The sequence below is a fragment of the Phoca vitulina genome, unplaced genomic scaffold, assembly GCF_004348235.1.
Source record: "Phoca vitulina isolate PV1807 unplaced genomic scaffold, GSC_HSeal_1.0 scaffold9, whole genome shotgun sequence".
NCBI lineage: Eukaryota > Metazoa > Chordata > Mammalia > Carnivora > Phocidae > Phoca > Phoca vitulina.
The window spans coordinates 35,265,049-35,279,729 of NW_022589712.1; the positions used below are offsets into that span (position 1 = coordinate 35,265,049).

Here is a 14,681-nt window from a genome sequence, read left to right on the forward strand (position 1 = left end):
TGCTTCTTCCTCTCCCTCTGCTCCTCCCGCTGCTCGTGCTCGCTCTCTCTCTCTCAAATAAATAAATCTTTAAAAAGAAAAAAAGATTCTTACTCTTGATAAAATGTCAATCTATACTTTTAATTCTATAAATGTCAGAGACCATGTTTTGTCTTTATATTCACAGCACTTACAAAATGTGACAGGTATATATTCAGTAAATACTCAATAAATGAATGAAATACTTTGAAATTTATATCAGATGCCATTTGTTTTCAGTTTCTCTGATACTGCACACATTTCACTGGTTATGTCCTCCCTAAAATAACCAAAAGCCATTTGAGGTTACTTTTTCACCCAGTTCAGGATTAGGGAGCCCTGTCCCCCACCCCAACCATTATCAAATATTTTGATATTTGATGAGTTTCTACTTTTCAAGAATCTGGCAACTAATGCACTAGTTCATGCTAAATAAAAACTGCAGTTCCCATTCCCATTCACCACACTTCCTCGCTATGTTTCTGTGGCGGCCACGGTCCAGATACTAACACCGGGCCGTTCCACAACCTTTATATCGCACACAGCACCACCTCACCAGGCAGCCTCTGGCTCACTTCCTGCCCCCTCTGCCTCCACATCTCCATGTGCATGTCCATAACCAGGACTCCCCAGAGTCAGTGCTGTTCACCTGCCATCCCATCAATGCTTGGTTTCAAGGTCTCAGGAAACCAAAAGCCAAAGCACCTTCACAAAATGTTTGGTGTGTGTGTCCAAGTCGCCAGATGATAATTTAAATGTCAACAACAAATTGTGGCTTCATATCTTCTGCTGTATTAGGTTCCCAGGGTTAACATTCAGTAATATATGTTATTCTACAAACTGAGGTACATTTTAGAAAATTAAATATGAAATTGGTTTTCCCCCATTCCAGATCATTTATTCATCCTGAACTGTGATATAATTCTGTTAATTGACAGCAACTTTTTTCTTCTCTCATTAACCACTTACCAGCTCCAACTTTACCTGACTATGAAGGAGTGGATGCCTCTCTCAATGAAACAGCCACCACAATAACCGTATTGTTGAGACCAGCACAGGCCAAAGGGGCACCAATCAGGTAAGAGGGGGAAAATACGAGTAATAGGGCAAAATAGCAGTAGGAGAGATTGCTTAGCGGTCGATATAGTCGTTCATTTCTCATTTGACGATGACTTTCAGAAAGGTTTTATTTTTGTTTGGTTTTGGTTTTGGTTTTCATTTGGACAAAGCCTGCAGATAGACTTTTAAGAGTAAGATTTGAAGGGGTTTTTTTTTTTAAAGATTTTATTTATTTATTTGACAGAGAGAAACACAGCAAGAGAGGGAACACAAGCAGGGGGAGTGGGAGAGGGAGAAGCAGGCTTCCCGCAGAGCAGGGAGCCCGATGCGGGGCTCGATCCCAGGACCCTGGGATCATGACCTGAGCTGAAGGCAGACGCTTAATGACTGAGCCACCCAGACGCCCCTTGAAGGGGGTTTTTGAGATATTCATGAACTGAACCACTCTCTGTACTCTTTGATTTAAGAGCATTGCTCTTTGATTTTTATTTTCTTCTAGTTCCATTTCATTCCACTTCCTCTGTCAATATCTATGGGATATGAGCTTTGAAGGTATTTGTCAGAAATAGAAGGGGAAAATAACTCCTATCCAATGCATTAAATCTGTTATAAATAATTTCATATGAGTGCTTGAAAAATAGGAAGTTTTGAGGAAATAAAAAGAGATTAGTTATAATGAATGCAGCTTATTTGACCTTTTAATTCCTAAATTTTTGCTTCTCAGGAATTCCATAGTAAATATTAAAATTCAATTTGTGATTTCCTTTCTCTATCCGATATTAAAATCTCTCATATTACCCTCATCTTGGAGACTATGAGCCATGTTGTTTTCAAGAATTGGTTTGAATTATTCCAATGATTTTAATTCTTCATATTTGTAATTAGAAAAATGTCCAAAACTTAAGCAAGTTTCCACATGAAACTTGTAGATCTTGTGGATACTTTTATTTTTATACTTCCCTTAAGAAGGGGCACCTTGGTGGCTCAGTTATTAGACGTCTGCCTTCGGCTTGGGTCATGAGCCCTGCATCAGGCTCCCTGCTCAGCAGGAAGCCTGCTTCTCCCTCTCCCACTCCCCCTGCTTGTGTTCCCTCTCTCACTGTGTCTCTCTGTCAAATAAATAAATAAAATCTTAAAAAAAAAAAAAAGTAAGGCACAGAAATCAGTACAGATATTTCATAACTGATTCATCTCAAGTTGTTTACACAAGTTCATTAAGAAAATAAAATTAATCTTTGTTCTATGTATAAAATAAATACATTCAACCGTCTGAGCACATATGAACCATTCAAACAGTCCTATATCATAGGAAAGGAAGATTTTTTAAATTTAAAAAAATTATAATAAAAAAATTAATAAAAGAACCTGAGCCCATAAAGAAAACTCCTTTCTGTTCTGTCTGACTAAAAATCTCGGGAAAACCATGCTGGAGAACGAGAGAGATGACTGAATACCCTTGTAATACAAACACTTATGAAGCACGGGCTCCTTGAAAATGGAAAGTATGTATATCGTGCTATTCATGAATCAGTGATCTGTGAGTGAGTCTGATTGCTGATCCAGAGGAGAAAGAAAAAATGCCTGCATTCAACATCTTTTTCTGTTGACAAGTAATCAGGGTCATTCACATGTTCCTACGTGTGATAAAATTTACTTTCTAGGTTTTACTTTCTAGGTGCTTAGTTCTGCTACTGCTGTTTAAATGAGCTACCGGGTACTTACATTTATCTGGTAAGAGTTAGATATTTGAGTGAATTCAACTTTACTTAATGTAAGTTGCACACACGGTGTATAATTATTATTGTACCCTCATGCTACATAATGTAACTTTCACTAGCTCTTTGTTCATTTAATCATTTTACGACACAGACATTAACTGACTATGTATTATGTGCCTGGCACTGTGCTAAACTTTGTTTGTAAATCAAAGACAAAATGATCACAGCAGAACACACGGCCTGTGCCCAGATTTGTCACGGACGATTTGTCACGGACGATCAAGGGAGTGTCTTTTGCTCATAACTGGTGTTGAGGAACTTTGTTGAATAAGTGAGTATGTTATCAATGACATGTTTTGAAATCAAAAGTCTTTCTTTTACCTCATTTACATTTACTTATTACAAAATTTCTAATGTCCAAAAATTCATAGAGTCTGAACTAGTGGTTATGCAAAAATCATCCTTAATAATCCTATATCCTCTTTCTCTGACACAGAAATGTACTTCTTTATATTTGTTGGGAAGACATTTCACCTTCTCTGGAATTGATTCCAGTGGCTGAGAACTCCAAATTTTACATCATAGGAGATTAGTGCTCAAAAATTAATTTACAGGGGCGCCTGGGTGGCTCAGCCAGTTAAGCATCTGCCTTTGGCTCAGGTCATGACCCTGGGGTCCTGGGATCGAGTTCCGTATTGGGGTCCCTGCGCAGTGGGGAGTCTGTTTCTCCCTCTGCCTTCCCCCACTAGTGCTCCCTCTCTCTCTCTCCCTCTCTCTCTCAAATAAATAAAAATCTTTAAAAAATAAAATGAAAAAAATTAATTTACAACCGAGAATACTATAAGAAGAAATAATTAAATAATATATAAACAACTATTTTAAAAGAATGTTATTAACAGGAAAAAAAAATCTGCTTTCCAACTAATATTCTAAACCCGTTTTGTCCATCTTTATTTTTTTTACAATGACTTGCCCAGCTATCTGGGAATACCCATAGGTGGGGACAAGGTGGCAGGACCAGATTGGTCTTGTTGGGCAATTTGGCCTCAGATGAGCCCTGCTTCCTTTGCTTTTTGAATCTTCCCAGGAGATAGTCCTGTCTTCTTTCCTCTGACCACATTCCTACCTTTGATATTGCTACCAGTAATTGGAGCCTTATCTTAAGGCTTATCTTGTCCAGTGCTCTAATTTCTTTGAAGATGAAGACCCAAATTGATGTAATCAATTTTCATAGCACTGTATTTATGTCCAGTACTTCAAATCTTTGATTGGCTGCCCATCACTTCTTCAGATTCTTGAAGCTATTTTACTTTTCAGCCAGACTCATATTTATGCCAGCCTATTAGAATCTCTTATCTGCTAATGCTTGTTGCCATTCCACTCGGTATGTGGCCCATCTTTTCCCCTCCCAATAAAAGCCAGACCTATTTACCACCTAGCTAAACCTCCTGAGATCTTACTTTACCATATTAGTAGCCTCTGCCAGACTGCACCTTACCATCCATTTGTCCCAAGTTCGGTGGAAATACCTAAGTCATTCTGCTCTGGTCTTCCTAATGTCAAACAAACTCCAATTCCTGAAGCCTCTATCATTGCACCTTGTTATAGAGAGTCTGTACATTGAGTTCCATTTAGTGTTATCAAGAAAGCCAAAGTTACCAATGGTTTCTATAAATTTATTAATCCCAATGACATTCAATATGCACCAGCAGCTGAACTGGATACTTGGAATAGAAATCCACATAAGGCAATTTAATATGTGCCCTAAACTGGGAATGGCAGACTCATAAATCAATGAACGATAACAATGCAGTATGCAGAAGTGAAATGACAGCAGTTAGAAAATGTGGTACTAGAGCTGAGTTTTGAAGGAGATGTAAGAATAAGCTCAGCCAAGGGTCACTTTGAAAAGAGGGGAGAGGTTGCTGAGAAGAGAAGACACAGTGGTCCTCCCCAATAATTGCAAAGCGAATGATTGGGTATGTGGCCGTGTGGTGCATTCCAGAATTGCAAGTAGTTCAGATCATTGAGAGGGAAGGGTATGTGGGAGAAGAGAGGTTGGAGAAATAAGCAGGGGCCAGAGGGAGAGGCTGTTCAGTGCCAGTCCAAAAACTGAAGGTGGCCACAGAACGACTGTAAGCGGAAGCTATTATGAGCAATTTTATGTTCTTGGAAAGACCACTCTGATAGAAACATAGAGAATGAACTGGGAGTAACCCAGACTGAAAGCAGAATGGTCCCAACGAGAAGTGCTCTTGGGCCACATTCAGACAGAAGCAGTGGAAATGCACGTGGGGCTGTCACTCTTCCACAAGGCTTTACACAAGTCAGAGGGATAAAGCTTGATGAGAAGCTGAAGAGAATGGAGACTTTAGGGGAGAGATGATAGTAGTTTTTATTTTAGAAGGGGGAGCAAAGCAAAAAGTCATCTAAGAATTCAAGGTATTTTTTTGAGGTTATTAAGTAATGACAAATATTTTTATTTGTTGCGTTGGATTGCTGTCCCAAATCAAAAAGAAGGCATGCTCTCTTTGGAATGAGTTCTTTTGTATATTAGAAATTATAATATATGTTATAAATTTTTTGCAGTTCATTCTAAGGTATCATGATGTACACAGAGCAAATAATGTACACACCACTAAAAAATCCTGTTCTAAATAATACAGCACTCAGTATCACCAACCACTTTGTTCTTCCGTTCTCCTTTAAGACTGGTCCTAAAGTGTCTACCCGCTAATGTAAACACGTGCAGTGCAATTCTGGCAAGTGTGGTCTTTTTGACAAAATTAATTTTTGAATATATAATTATTCTAAAGACTGAACGTTGCTGTCTGACTTACCTAGACCTTTGACTCTCCTTACCGACTTTTTAAGATCTATCCCTAAAACTGACGTCACTTGACAATCATTAGTATGATTCAGAACGAATATTACCCACATTTGGAACCAATTCCCTAAAATGCATAACTATTTTCGCTTTTATAAAAAACATTTTCCATTTTTCATAGATGGATTCAAAGTCCAGCCTGAGCAGATATAATTATAAATTATAGTGCGTAGAATGTCCCACTTATTAAAAGATTGACCTGATGGAACATAGCAGCTGCATATTGCAAAAACACAAGGAAGAGTCCCTCAGTGGTGAACTCACTTTACTATAAGATGGAACAAATGAATGTGTATTTAACTGCAGCATTTTCCAAATATAAGCTCTATCTATTTTAAGCTGCCAGGAAGCTACCTATTCTAGGGTAACTAAATGTTTATTTTGTAGGTAAAACCTAATTTTTCATTTTAAAACATTAACTACCATGTATTCTTAGTTAGGTAATTAGGAGATGTGAAAAGCAGTCAGAATCACCATTTCCTTGCAGCCACTCTGGCAAACGGTATGGAGTTTTCTCAAAGAGTTAAAAATAGAACTACCCTACAATCCAGCAGTTGTGCTACTAGGTATTTACCCAAAGAATACAAAAATACTAATTCAAGGGGATACATGCACCTTGATGTTTATAGCAGCATTATCTACAATAGCCAAATTACAGAAATAGCCCAACTGTCCATTGACTAGTGAATGGATAAAGAAGATGCGGTATATATGTGTGTATACACACACACACACACACACACACACACACGTATGCACACACCACATCTTTATCCATTCATCTGTCAGTGGACATCGGGCTCTTTCCATAGTTTGGCTATTGTGGACATTGCTGCTATAAACATTGGGGTGCACATGCCCCGTTGAATCACTATGTTTGTATCCTTTGTATAAATACCTAGTAATGCAATTGTCTCCAGCCCTTTAGATGCCTACAGCCCCAGCTAATAACTTGATTTTGACCTTATGAGAAATCCTGAGCCAGAACCATCTGGCTAGGGGGCGCCTGGATGGCTCAGTCACTAAGCGTCTGCCTTCGGCTCAGGTCATGATCCCAGGGTCCTGGGATCGAGCCCCACGTCGGGCTCCCTGCTCTGCTGGAAGCCTGCTTCTCCCTCTCCCATTCCCCCTGCTTGTGGTCCCTCTCTCGCTGTGTCTCTCTCTGTCAAACAAATAAAATCTTTAAAAAAATAAAAATAAAAAGAACCATCTGGCTAAGCCATTCCCAAAGTTCTAACCCACAAAAACCATGCAGTATTAAATGTTTATTGTTTTGAGCCACAGTTCTAGGGTAATCTATTTTGCAGGAGGAGATAACTGATGGAAGCACCCACGTAGCTGAAACCTTCTCTACAGGTCTCTCCTTAAAGGGCACTTTATCACATAGGTCTTTCTTGACCACTGCATATCAAATAGACATGTTCAATCCTGTTATTCCTTATTTCCCTTATCCTGCTTTAGTTTTCTTTAGAGCACTTATCTTGACATATTGTGTAGTTTTTTTAAATTCATTTATTTGTATTTCCCACTAGAATGTAAACTTCATGAGAGCGGAGACTTTTACTATTGTGTTCATTACCCTGACCTCAGCACTTAAAATAGTACATGGCATATATAGACACTCAGTAGATATTTGACGAATGAATGAATGGGCACTAGAGTTAAAAATACGGTAGTCATTATCTTTAGCTATATACCAGATAATATATATAATGTAACATGTCAGTGATAAGCACAATAAGTGTTATAAGACAGTGGTTTAGGGCCTTTTTCAAGCCCGGAATTCCTGAGAGATACCTCAAATGGTTTTCCTCAACGAATCTGTGTCATTATAATTTGTGGGTGGATTGAGGACTAAATTGAAAAAGCATCCCACTTGACTCTAACTTCTACCCCAACTTCATCCCTGTTACCTACCTCCACCTTTAGAATTACCTCCATTGGCTTTAGAAGACAGAATAACACTAAGTGAACTAGTCAGAGAGGTTTTGTGGCAGAAGTAGAAAAACTAGAAACTCTTTGACAGGATGTTTGGTATGTTTAGTAACAATGGTCATTCAAACTTGAAATGGAGAACATACAGCAGGAGCTAGTGAGAGCAAGAGTGGAGGGATGAAGTAAGAGGTGTGGTCAGATCTTAACCCTAGTGTAAAAAGTATAGATTTTGACATGGGAGGGCTCCACATAGTTTTGACAAAGTGAAAAGTTAGAGAAGAGTAGTTAATACTCAAAGTGCTGGCTTAGGAAAGTATCAACAGTTTGAAAAAATGGTTCTCTTTTGCATTCTCCATGAACAGTTCATGGCATTTAGAGAATACTCAAAAAAGACTGAATAGATGGAGTGATGGGTGGATGGGTAGATGGATACATAGAAGTTTGGATGGATGGATGGGTGCCTGGAGTACATGAAGAAAAAATGGGGGCAAGAAAACTAAATGAGTAATATGAATGTAAAGTTGTAAATACCCCCCTAATGATGGAAGCAGTGGGAATGAAAAGAAATGGTATATTGCAAGGGAGGTAGAACATGGTTAAAAATAGAACTTATTAAAGTTAATGCCAGGACTTTGAGCTTTGTTGATTCAGAAACTGATCCTTCCTCTTACAGAAATAAGGAGGTCCTGAGGGACATGGCTTGTGTGTTTAAGGAGTAAAGAGATGAAGCACAGGGAATATCATGGTCACCAAAACGGTATTTAAGCCTTTACTCTGTAGGTCCTGAAAATGTTTGCATTAGGGCCATATGAGCAATGGTGGCTGTGAGATCTTGGGAAGTCTGTTCATAAGAAAAATAGCAAAACACGGGAGCTAGGAAATTTCTCCTCAAGCTTTAAGGAGACATTTTAGATACAAAATGAGAGTGTACAATTGTATAATTCATTATTTGCTATCACTAAGAAGTTGCACTACCTAAAATTAAGACCAGATTCTCAAAGGTTTTACTTACAGGTTAAAAAAAATAAAAAGCAACAACAACAACAAAAAACATAGTAGGCTGTTGTAGGTAATTTTGGTTTCAAGTTTCAACAATCTTAAGCATGAAACCAAACAGGCTGTCTACCATATGTATCATATAATCACTTTTTGAGCTAATGGCAAAATCCCCTTACGTATTTTTTTACAGTCTTGTAACTGAAGGAAAATTGTATGATGAGAAGTCATCGTTTGGCCTCCCAAAAAACTAAAAATGACTACATCCCAATGTCTAATCAAATTAAAGTATAGTGAAGTGAAATCATTTTTAGTTTTTTAACATAAGGAAATCGTATTTTCAGCATCGAGTGAAGATTCATCATGCCAGCATATTGATTTTTACTTAATTATAGAAATATTTTAAAACTTTAAAGGGAATGGGGAAATATGAAATATGGGCAGAGTGAATACAACTATTGAGGCGGCTTTGGGATATTTTAAATTGCTAGAGTACTAAGCTCAAACAATATTTAGATCCAGCTAGAGTTAAGTACCATTCGGTAATTAGACAACCACAAGGGTGGAAAAGCACAGGCCTATTTCATGTAATCAGTCAAATCACTTCTAATTTGATTTCTCATTCCTTATTTTCTGTCCTTTAGTTAATTTGTATTGATAAATAAGAAAGTAGCAGGGAAAAAAACAGACTTTAAAAAAGTAGAGGGGCGCCTGGGTGGCTCAGTCGTTAAGCGCCTGCCTTCGGCTCAGGTCATGATCCCAGGGTCCTGGGATCAAGCCCTGCATCGGGCTCCCTGCTCAGCTGGAAGCCTGCTTCTCCCTCTCCCACTCCCCCTGCTTCTGTTCCCTCTCTCGCTGTGTCTCTCTCTGTCAAATAAATAAATAAATAATCTTTAAAAAAATAAAATAAAAAAGTAGAAGTGTGTGGTTGGACAACAGCCTGCTCACACAGATTGATCAATGAAGGGAAGATAATTTCTTTAAAAAAATGAATTTTACAATTTTTAGTTTGGGGTTCCATCTCAAATTCAGTGAGATCTTTCCCCAAGACCAGATTGCACCTTTTCTTCTTTTAATCCTCCCCAGCATCGTCAGTTTGCTTTGCTCCTGATAGATGTGTAGAGACAAGCTGTTTTGGACGAAGTTCCTTAATTTGTAATATACAACCTATGTCAATGTAAAAGAATTTGTTAAGACTATTTACTAGGTTTTCTGGATTTTTCTAGAGATATGAGTTCATGGATGAGGAATTTATTTTTTAAGGATTAGGTTAAATAATTAACAAGTATGAGTAATTATCATTATTGCCCACTAGGGCGAGAATATGATGTTAGACTTGCTTGGGGAATGTACCTGTGAACGCTTGTCTGCCTAAGAGTGTGTATCCATGGGACATGCCTCTGTGTAACATACAAATATGGATTCTAAGTTGAAAATAAACAGAAAAAAAGATGTTTGCTTAACACAGCATATGTCAGCTGTGATTCCTTTTTCTCTACAAGAGCTATGCTTACGTATTTCCTGTATTTTATTTTATTTTTTTAAAGATTTATTTATTTATTTTTAGAGAGATAGAGAAAGAGGGAGAGAGCAAGCACGAGCAGGGGAAGGGGCAGAGGGAGAGAATCTTTCAAGCAGACTCCCCGCCCAGCATGGAGCCTGATTGTGGGGCTCAGGCCCAACCGACTGAGCCACCCAGGTGCCCCTATTTCATTTTAAAATTGACAATCGCCTGCTCCATGGACCCCTCAAAGAGCATGTATCCTGTCAGTAGCATTCCTAGGAGCTTAGGGACCCAACTTGGCAGAAGTACAGAGAATGATGGACTAGACATGATTTCAGATAACACAGGCTTCTGCCTTAGTTGCTTGCCCAAATCTAGATTTCTGACATTAATACAATTTCTGTCCTATATCTAAAGGAAAGGAGATAGATACCAAACTACCAAGTTCTTAGCAATATTTGAATGGAATATGGGAACTTGAAATGTTAGGAAGAAAAGAAAACCTTTATATAAAGCTTCTTTCTTTTAATCTATGAGGTCTTCTGTTTGTAGGTATAAGAGAGTTTATATTAAGTTAGAATTCTAAACCAGATTCTAAAGCAAAATAAAATTTTATTTTTAATTATCATAAATGCAAATTCAGTTTTTTCTCTCTGTCTCTCTTTTGGTATGTCCGTCTGTCTCTCTCCTCTCTCTGTCTCTCTCCCTCCTCTTTCTCTTTATAGAAGTTCATTAAAGAAAAGATTCTATTCCTGTTGGAGAGTCATTCAGTGACTGTTGTCCCTATATAGAATGAGCGTATTTGCCTAGAGACAGCCCTACATACAGCTTATTTCTATTCAATTTACATAAGCGACCACAATGCATTTTTTCTTGATTTTCAGGGATTTTTAAATTCATTAAATACATATAAAATATATGAAGAATGTCAACTTTCTCAGGTGTACATTACCTAAGAAAAGTTTACCTGAAGAATATACTACAAAGAAAGAATAATATTAATATACCAGTTTCAGCAATTGGTTAAAAAAAAGAAAAAGTTAGTGATTAGGCAGAATTTCATTTTAAAGTTGCGTTATTTTTTCTTTGATTTCCTCTGTAAAATAACAGCTATTGTAGAGAAGTTTTAAGACTTTTAAGAAAGGTATTAGAAGGTTTAGGTTCAAGCTTTAATAGGGCAAATGCCATCTGTTTCTACAATTTGTACCATTTTATTATTAACAGCGCTAGAAGAAGGAAGCAGTCTATTTCAGTGGCGAGGACAGATTTCTGTCCATCTGTGCCGGCGTTGCCGCATGCCACTCGCGCTTTCTGTCTGCATAACTCCGAGCCGGTGTTGATGCCGTGGCAAGGTCAGGAGGTGGGGAAGCCTGTCAGCACATTCTGTCTCTAATGTGATGACAGCCCCACCCTGGTGCTTTGAGCCCCACCCTGAGGCACTCATTCTGTTGGGCCTCAGACCAGGGCCTTTTGTACTATCATCTCAAAGGAAAATGTTAACTTTAAACATTGAAAAATATCAGACAAAGAACTTAATACAGTACATGTCTCTCGTTATTGAGGTGGCTCATTTCTCAACATTAAAAAATGTGTAGAGTTCTGGGGCGCCTGGGTGGCTCAGTTGGTTAAGCGACTGCCTTCAGCTCAGGTCATGATCCTGGAGTCTCGGGATCGAGTCCCGCATCAGACTCCCTGCTCAGCAGGGAGTCTGCTTCTCCCTCTGATCCTGCCCCCTCTCATGTTCTCTCTGTCTGTCTCATTCTCGCTCTCAAATAAATAAATAAAATCTTTAAAAAAAAAAAAAAAAAATGTGTAGAGTTCTGCGGTGATTTTTCTTACTTTTTTCCAGTTCCTTAGTACCTACGTTGAGTTGGGGGGAAGGAGAATCCACATGAAATTCTATTCTATTGCAAAATAGCTGGAAAAAAAGCATGCAGTGGGTTAAGACTGACTTTAAAGACTTTGAAATGTTGCATGTTAATATTAAATACCTCTTTTTTTTTTTTGAGAAATCTTAGTATGTAGAATCTCTAAATGTGTGCTTTTTTTTTTTTCTTTTTCCAAAAAGTGCCTATCAGATTGTTGTGGAGGAGTTGCACCCACACCGAACCAAGAGAGAAGCTGGAGCAATGGAATGCTACCAGGTCCCTGTTACATACCAAAATGCCCTGAGCGGGGGTGCACCATACTACTTCGCTGCGGAACTGCCCCCAGGGAATCTTCCCGAACCTGCCCCATTCACAGTGGGTGACAATAGGACCTATCAGGGTTTTTGGAACCCTCCTTTGGCTCCACGAAAAGGATACAACATCTATTTCCAGGCAATGAGCAGTGTGGAGAAGGTGAGCTTCCTCCAAAATTTGCTTTTTCACTGCTCTGAGGAAGAACTGCAGTTGAATTTTATAAATACTCAGTAGCATTTGTCAGGGAAAAAAAAAGAAAGAAAGAAGGGGAAAGAAACACACCCGTGTGTAGGGGGCATTGTTTCTGTTCTCTACAGTGTGCACAGTTTTGGGCGGACTGTCAGGCTGAGGCTCCAATCCCGTTCCATGGCACCGGATTCCTGTTTCATAGTAACTGCCTCTCCTCGAGCCTTCCTCGGGAAAGCCCACAGGAACAATTGTGAGCAAAATGGTTTGAAAAGGTGGGTGTGCTGCTGCTGGGACTCCAGCCCCAGTAAATACAGGCATTGTTCTGTCGTCTTTGCTCAGTGGTGGCACACTTCAGAAGATTAAATTTACTGCAGGGTAAACAGAATACGTGTTCCACAGCGGGCTAATAAACCCTTATAAACTCTTCAGAGGGTACAAGCCAGATAGTAAATAACAAGTAACAATCCTCTGATTACAAAGTAATAGGGTGCCTGTGGTATATCTGACAGATCCTAAACAGAAGGCCGCCCGGAGATGGCAGGATGCTGTGCCGTTAGAGAAGTCTGTTTTCCGTTTCCCCGCTTGCCCCTCCTTTTCCCATTTTGGACACAGTTGTTTTTGAACACTGCCGCTGATCCCAAATGAGTATTGAAGAGGAAGACACAACAGGAAGATAGAAACTACCAGTGGTTCCATATGGGGGGAAATAACCTGGCCTTTCATGGCTCATGCTGTTCTCTTTGAAAGATTTTCTTTCCTAAAACTTATTTAATATTTTTTTTCAGAGGGGGATAAGGAAAAAAAAAATTCAAGAATAGAAAACTCACAATTTAAAATCCAATAGAAGACTGGCATTTTTGTGTACTTGTAGCTATATAGGAAATTTCTGGGTTTGGGTAATTGAATCCCTGAGGTGGATTCCTGGGAGATGTTGTGAAATAGGTGATATCCAATTGCAACAGGCATATTATACCTTGGAATAGTTAAGTTGAAAGACATAATCCAGTTGGCTTTTCTGCAGGGGCCATGAGAACTTAGGGTATCGACTGGCTGCTTTCAAATGAAAGCTCTCTCTTTCGCTTACCTATATTCCTTTGCCAGTATATGGCAAAGGGAAATGCTACGGCATCTTCTAGGATGTGCTGCTCCAAAGTCACGGGCTGCCTATGGTTGAAAACATTATTCTTGTCTCCTCTCTAGTTTATTTCTATGTAAGTGGGAGTCTTTTGAGGCAAGTTGGCTGCCCGCTTCCCACATGCCCATCATTCCACATCCCTGGTACAACTGGGCTGCTCAAAAAAGAGAAGACCATGGAAGTTATTATTCCATTCTGGGTATAAAGTAGCATAGCGGTAGAAAACATAGTTCTGCCTTTGGGTATTCATCTTTAGAGATGTGAGCAATTCCAGATTAACTTTTGTTCCTGGGTCCGTGGTATAAGAGGAGTGTTAATGAATGTCTGTTACTTACAAAGGATTTTCTCTGGCACTGTTTGAAAGCCTTGATATGAACATTCTCTTCTAATTGTTGATATATCTACATGTGGTTTAATCAAAGTACAGAGTAACAACAATATATCTCACAGTTATCTTGGCAAGTAGTTTCAAAATGGATGTGGTTCCTATGAGCAGAGACTGGAAATCCTGGTGAAATTAACAGCAGTTGCTTTTAGGAAATCAGAATCCCTTTGGGCCTTTGTGGGAATGTGGAACAATCTCCTGGAGCAGACTGTAAAGGCCTCAAGTCACAATTAAGTAATAGAATGCAAAGTTTTATTTTTAACTACTAATTCCCCCTCAGTGCTTTGTTTTGTATAATTAAGAGGAAATGGTAAGCTCTTGGCTTTCAATATATGGAACTACTCAAGATGGAGTTACAAATACATCCTAAAAACAAATAGCTTTTGTTTTGTTTACTGGCTTTACCATCTTTTCCAACCTCCGGTATGTTCAAAGATACAAACTGAAGGAACTAAGTCCTGGAGGTGTGTGGTGTGGGCCTAGAAGTGCATTTCACCACATAGTGCCACACCACAACATTAAAAAGGAAGGAAGGAAGGAAGGAAAAAAGGAAAAGGAAAGGAAGAAGGAAGAAAGGGAGGGGGGGCGGGAGGGAGAGAGAGAAAGAAGAAAGGAAGGAAAGGAAAGGAGAGGAGAGGAGAGGAGAGGAGAGGAGAGGAGAGGAGAGGAGAG

At 39.0% G+C, this 14,681-nt stretch overlaps 1 protein-coding gene across 13 annotated transcripts in view; it reads left to right on the plus strand.

The window, feature by feature from the left end:
* The window catches only part of PTPRK (protein tyrosine phosphatase receptor type K), a 554,769-nt gene that overhangs the window by 444,307 nt on the left and 95,781 nt on the right, over positions 1-14,681 (plus strand). For all 13 annotated transcript variants that reach the window (XM_032407893.1, XM_032407895.1, XM_032407898.1 and 10 more), the window contains exons 11-12: positions 991-1,096; positions 12,186-12,459. In XM_032407893.1, the coding sequence (XP_032263784.1) occupies positions 991-1,096; positions 12,186-12,459 (380 nt within the window). The remainder of the gene's footprint in view (positions 1-990; positions 1,097-12,185; positions 12,460-14,681) is intronic.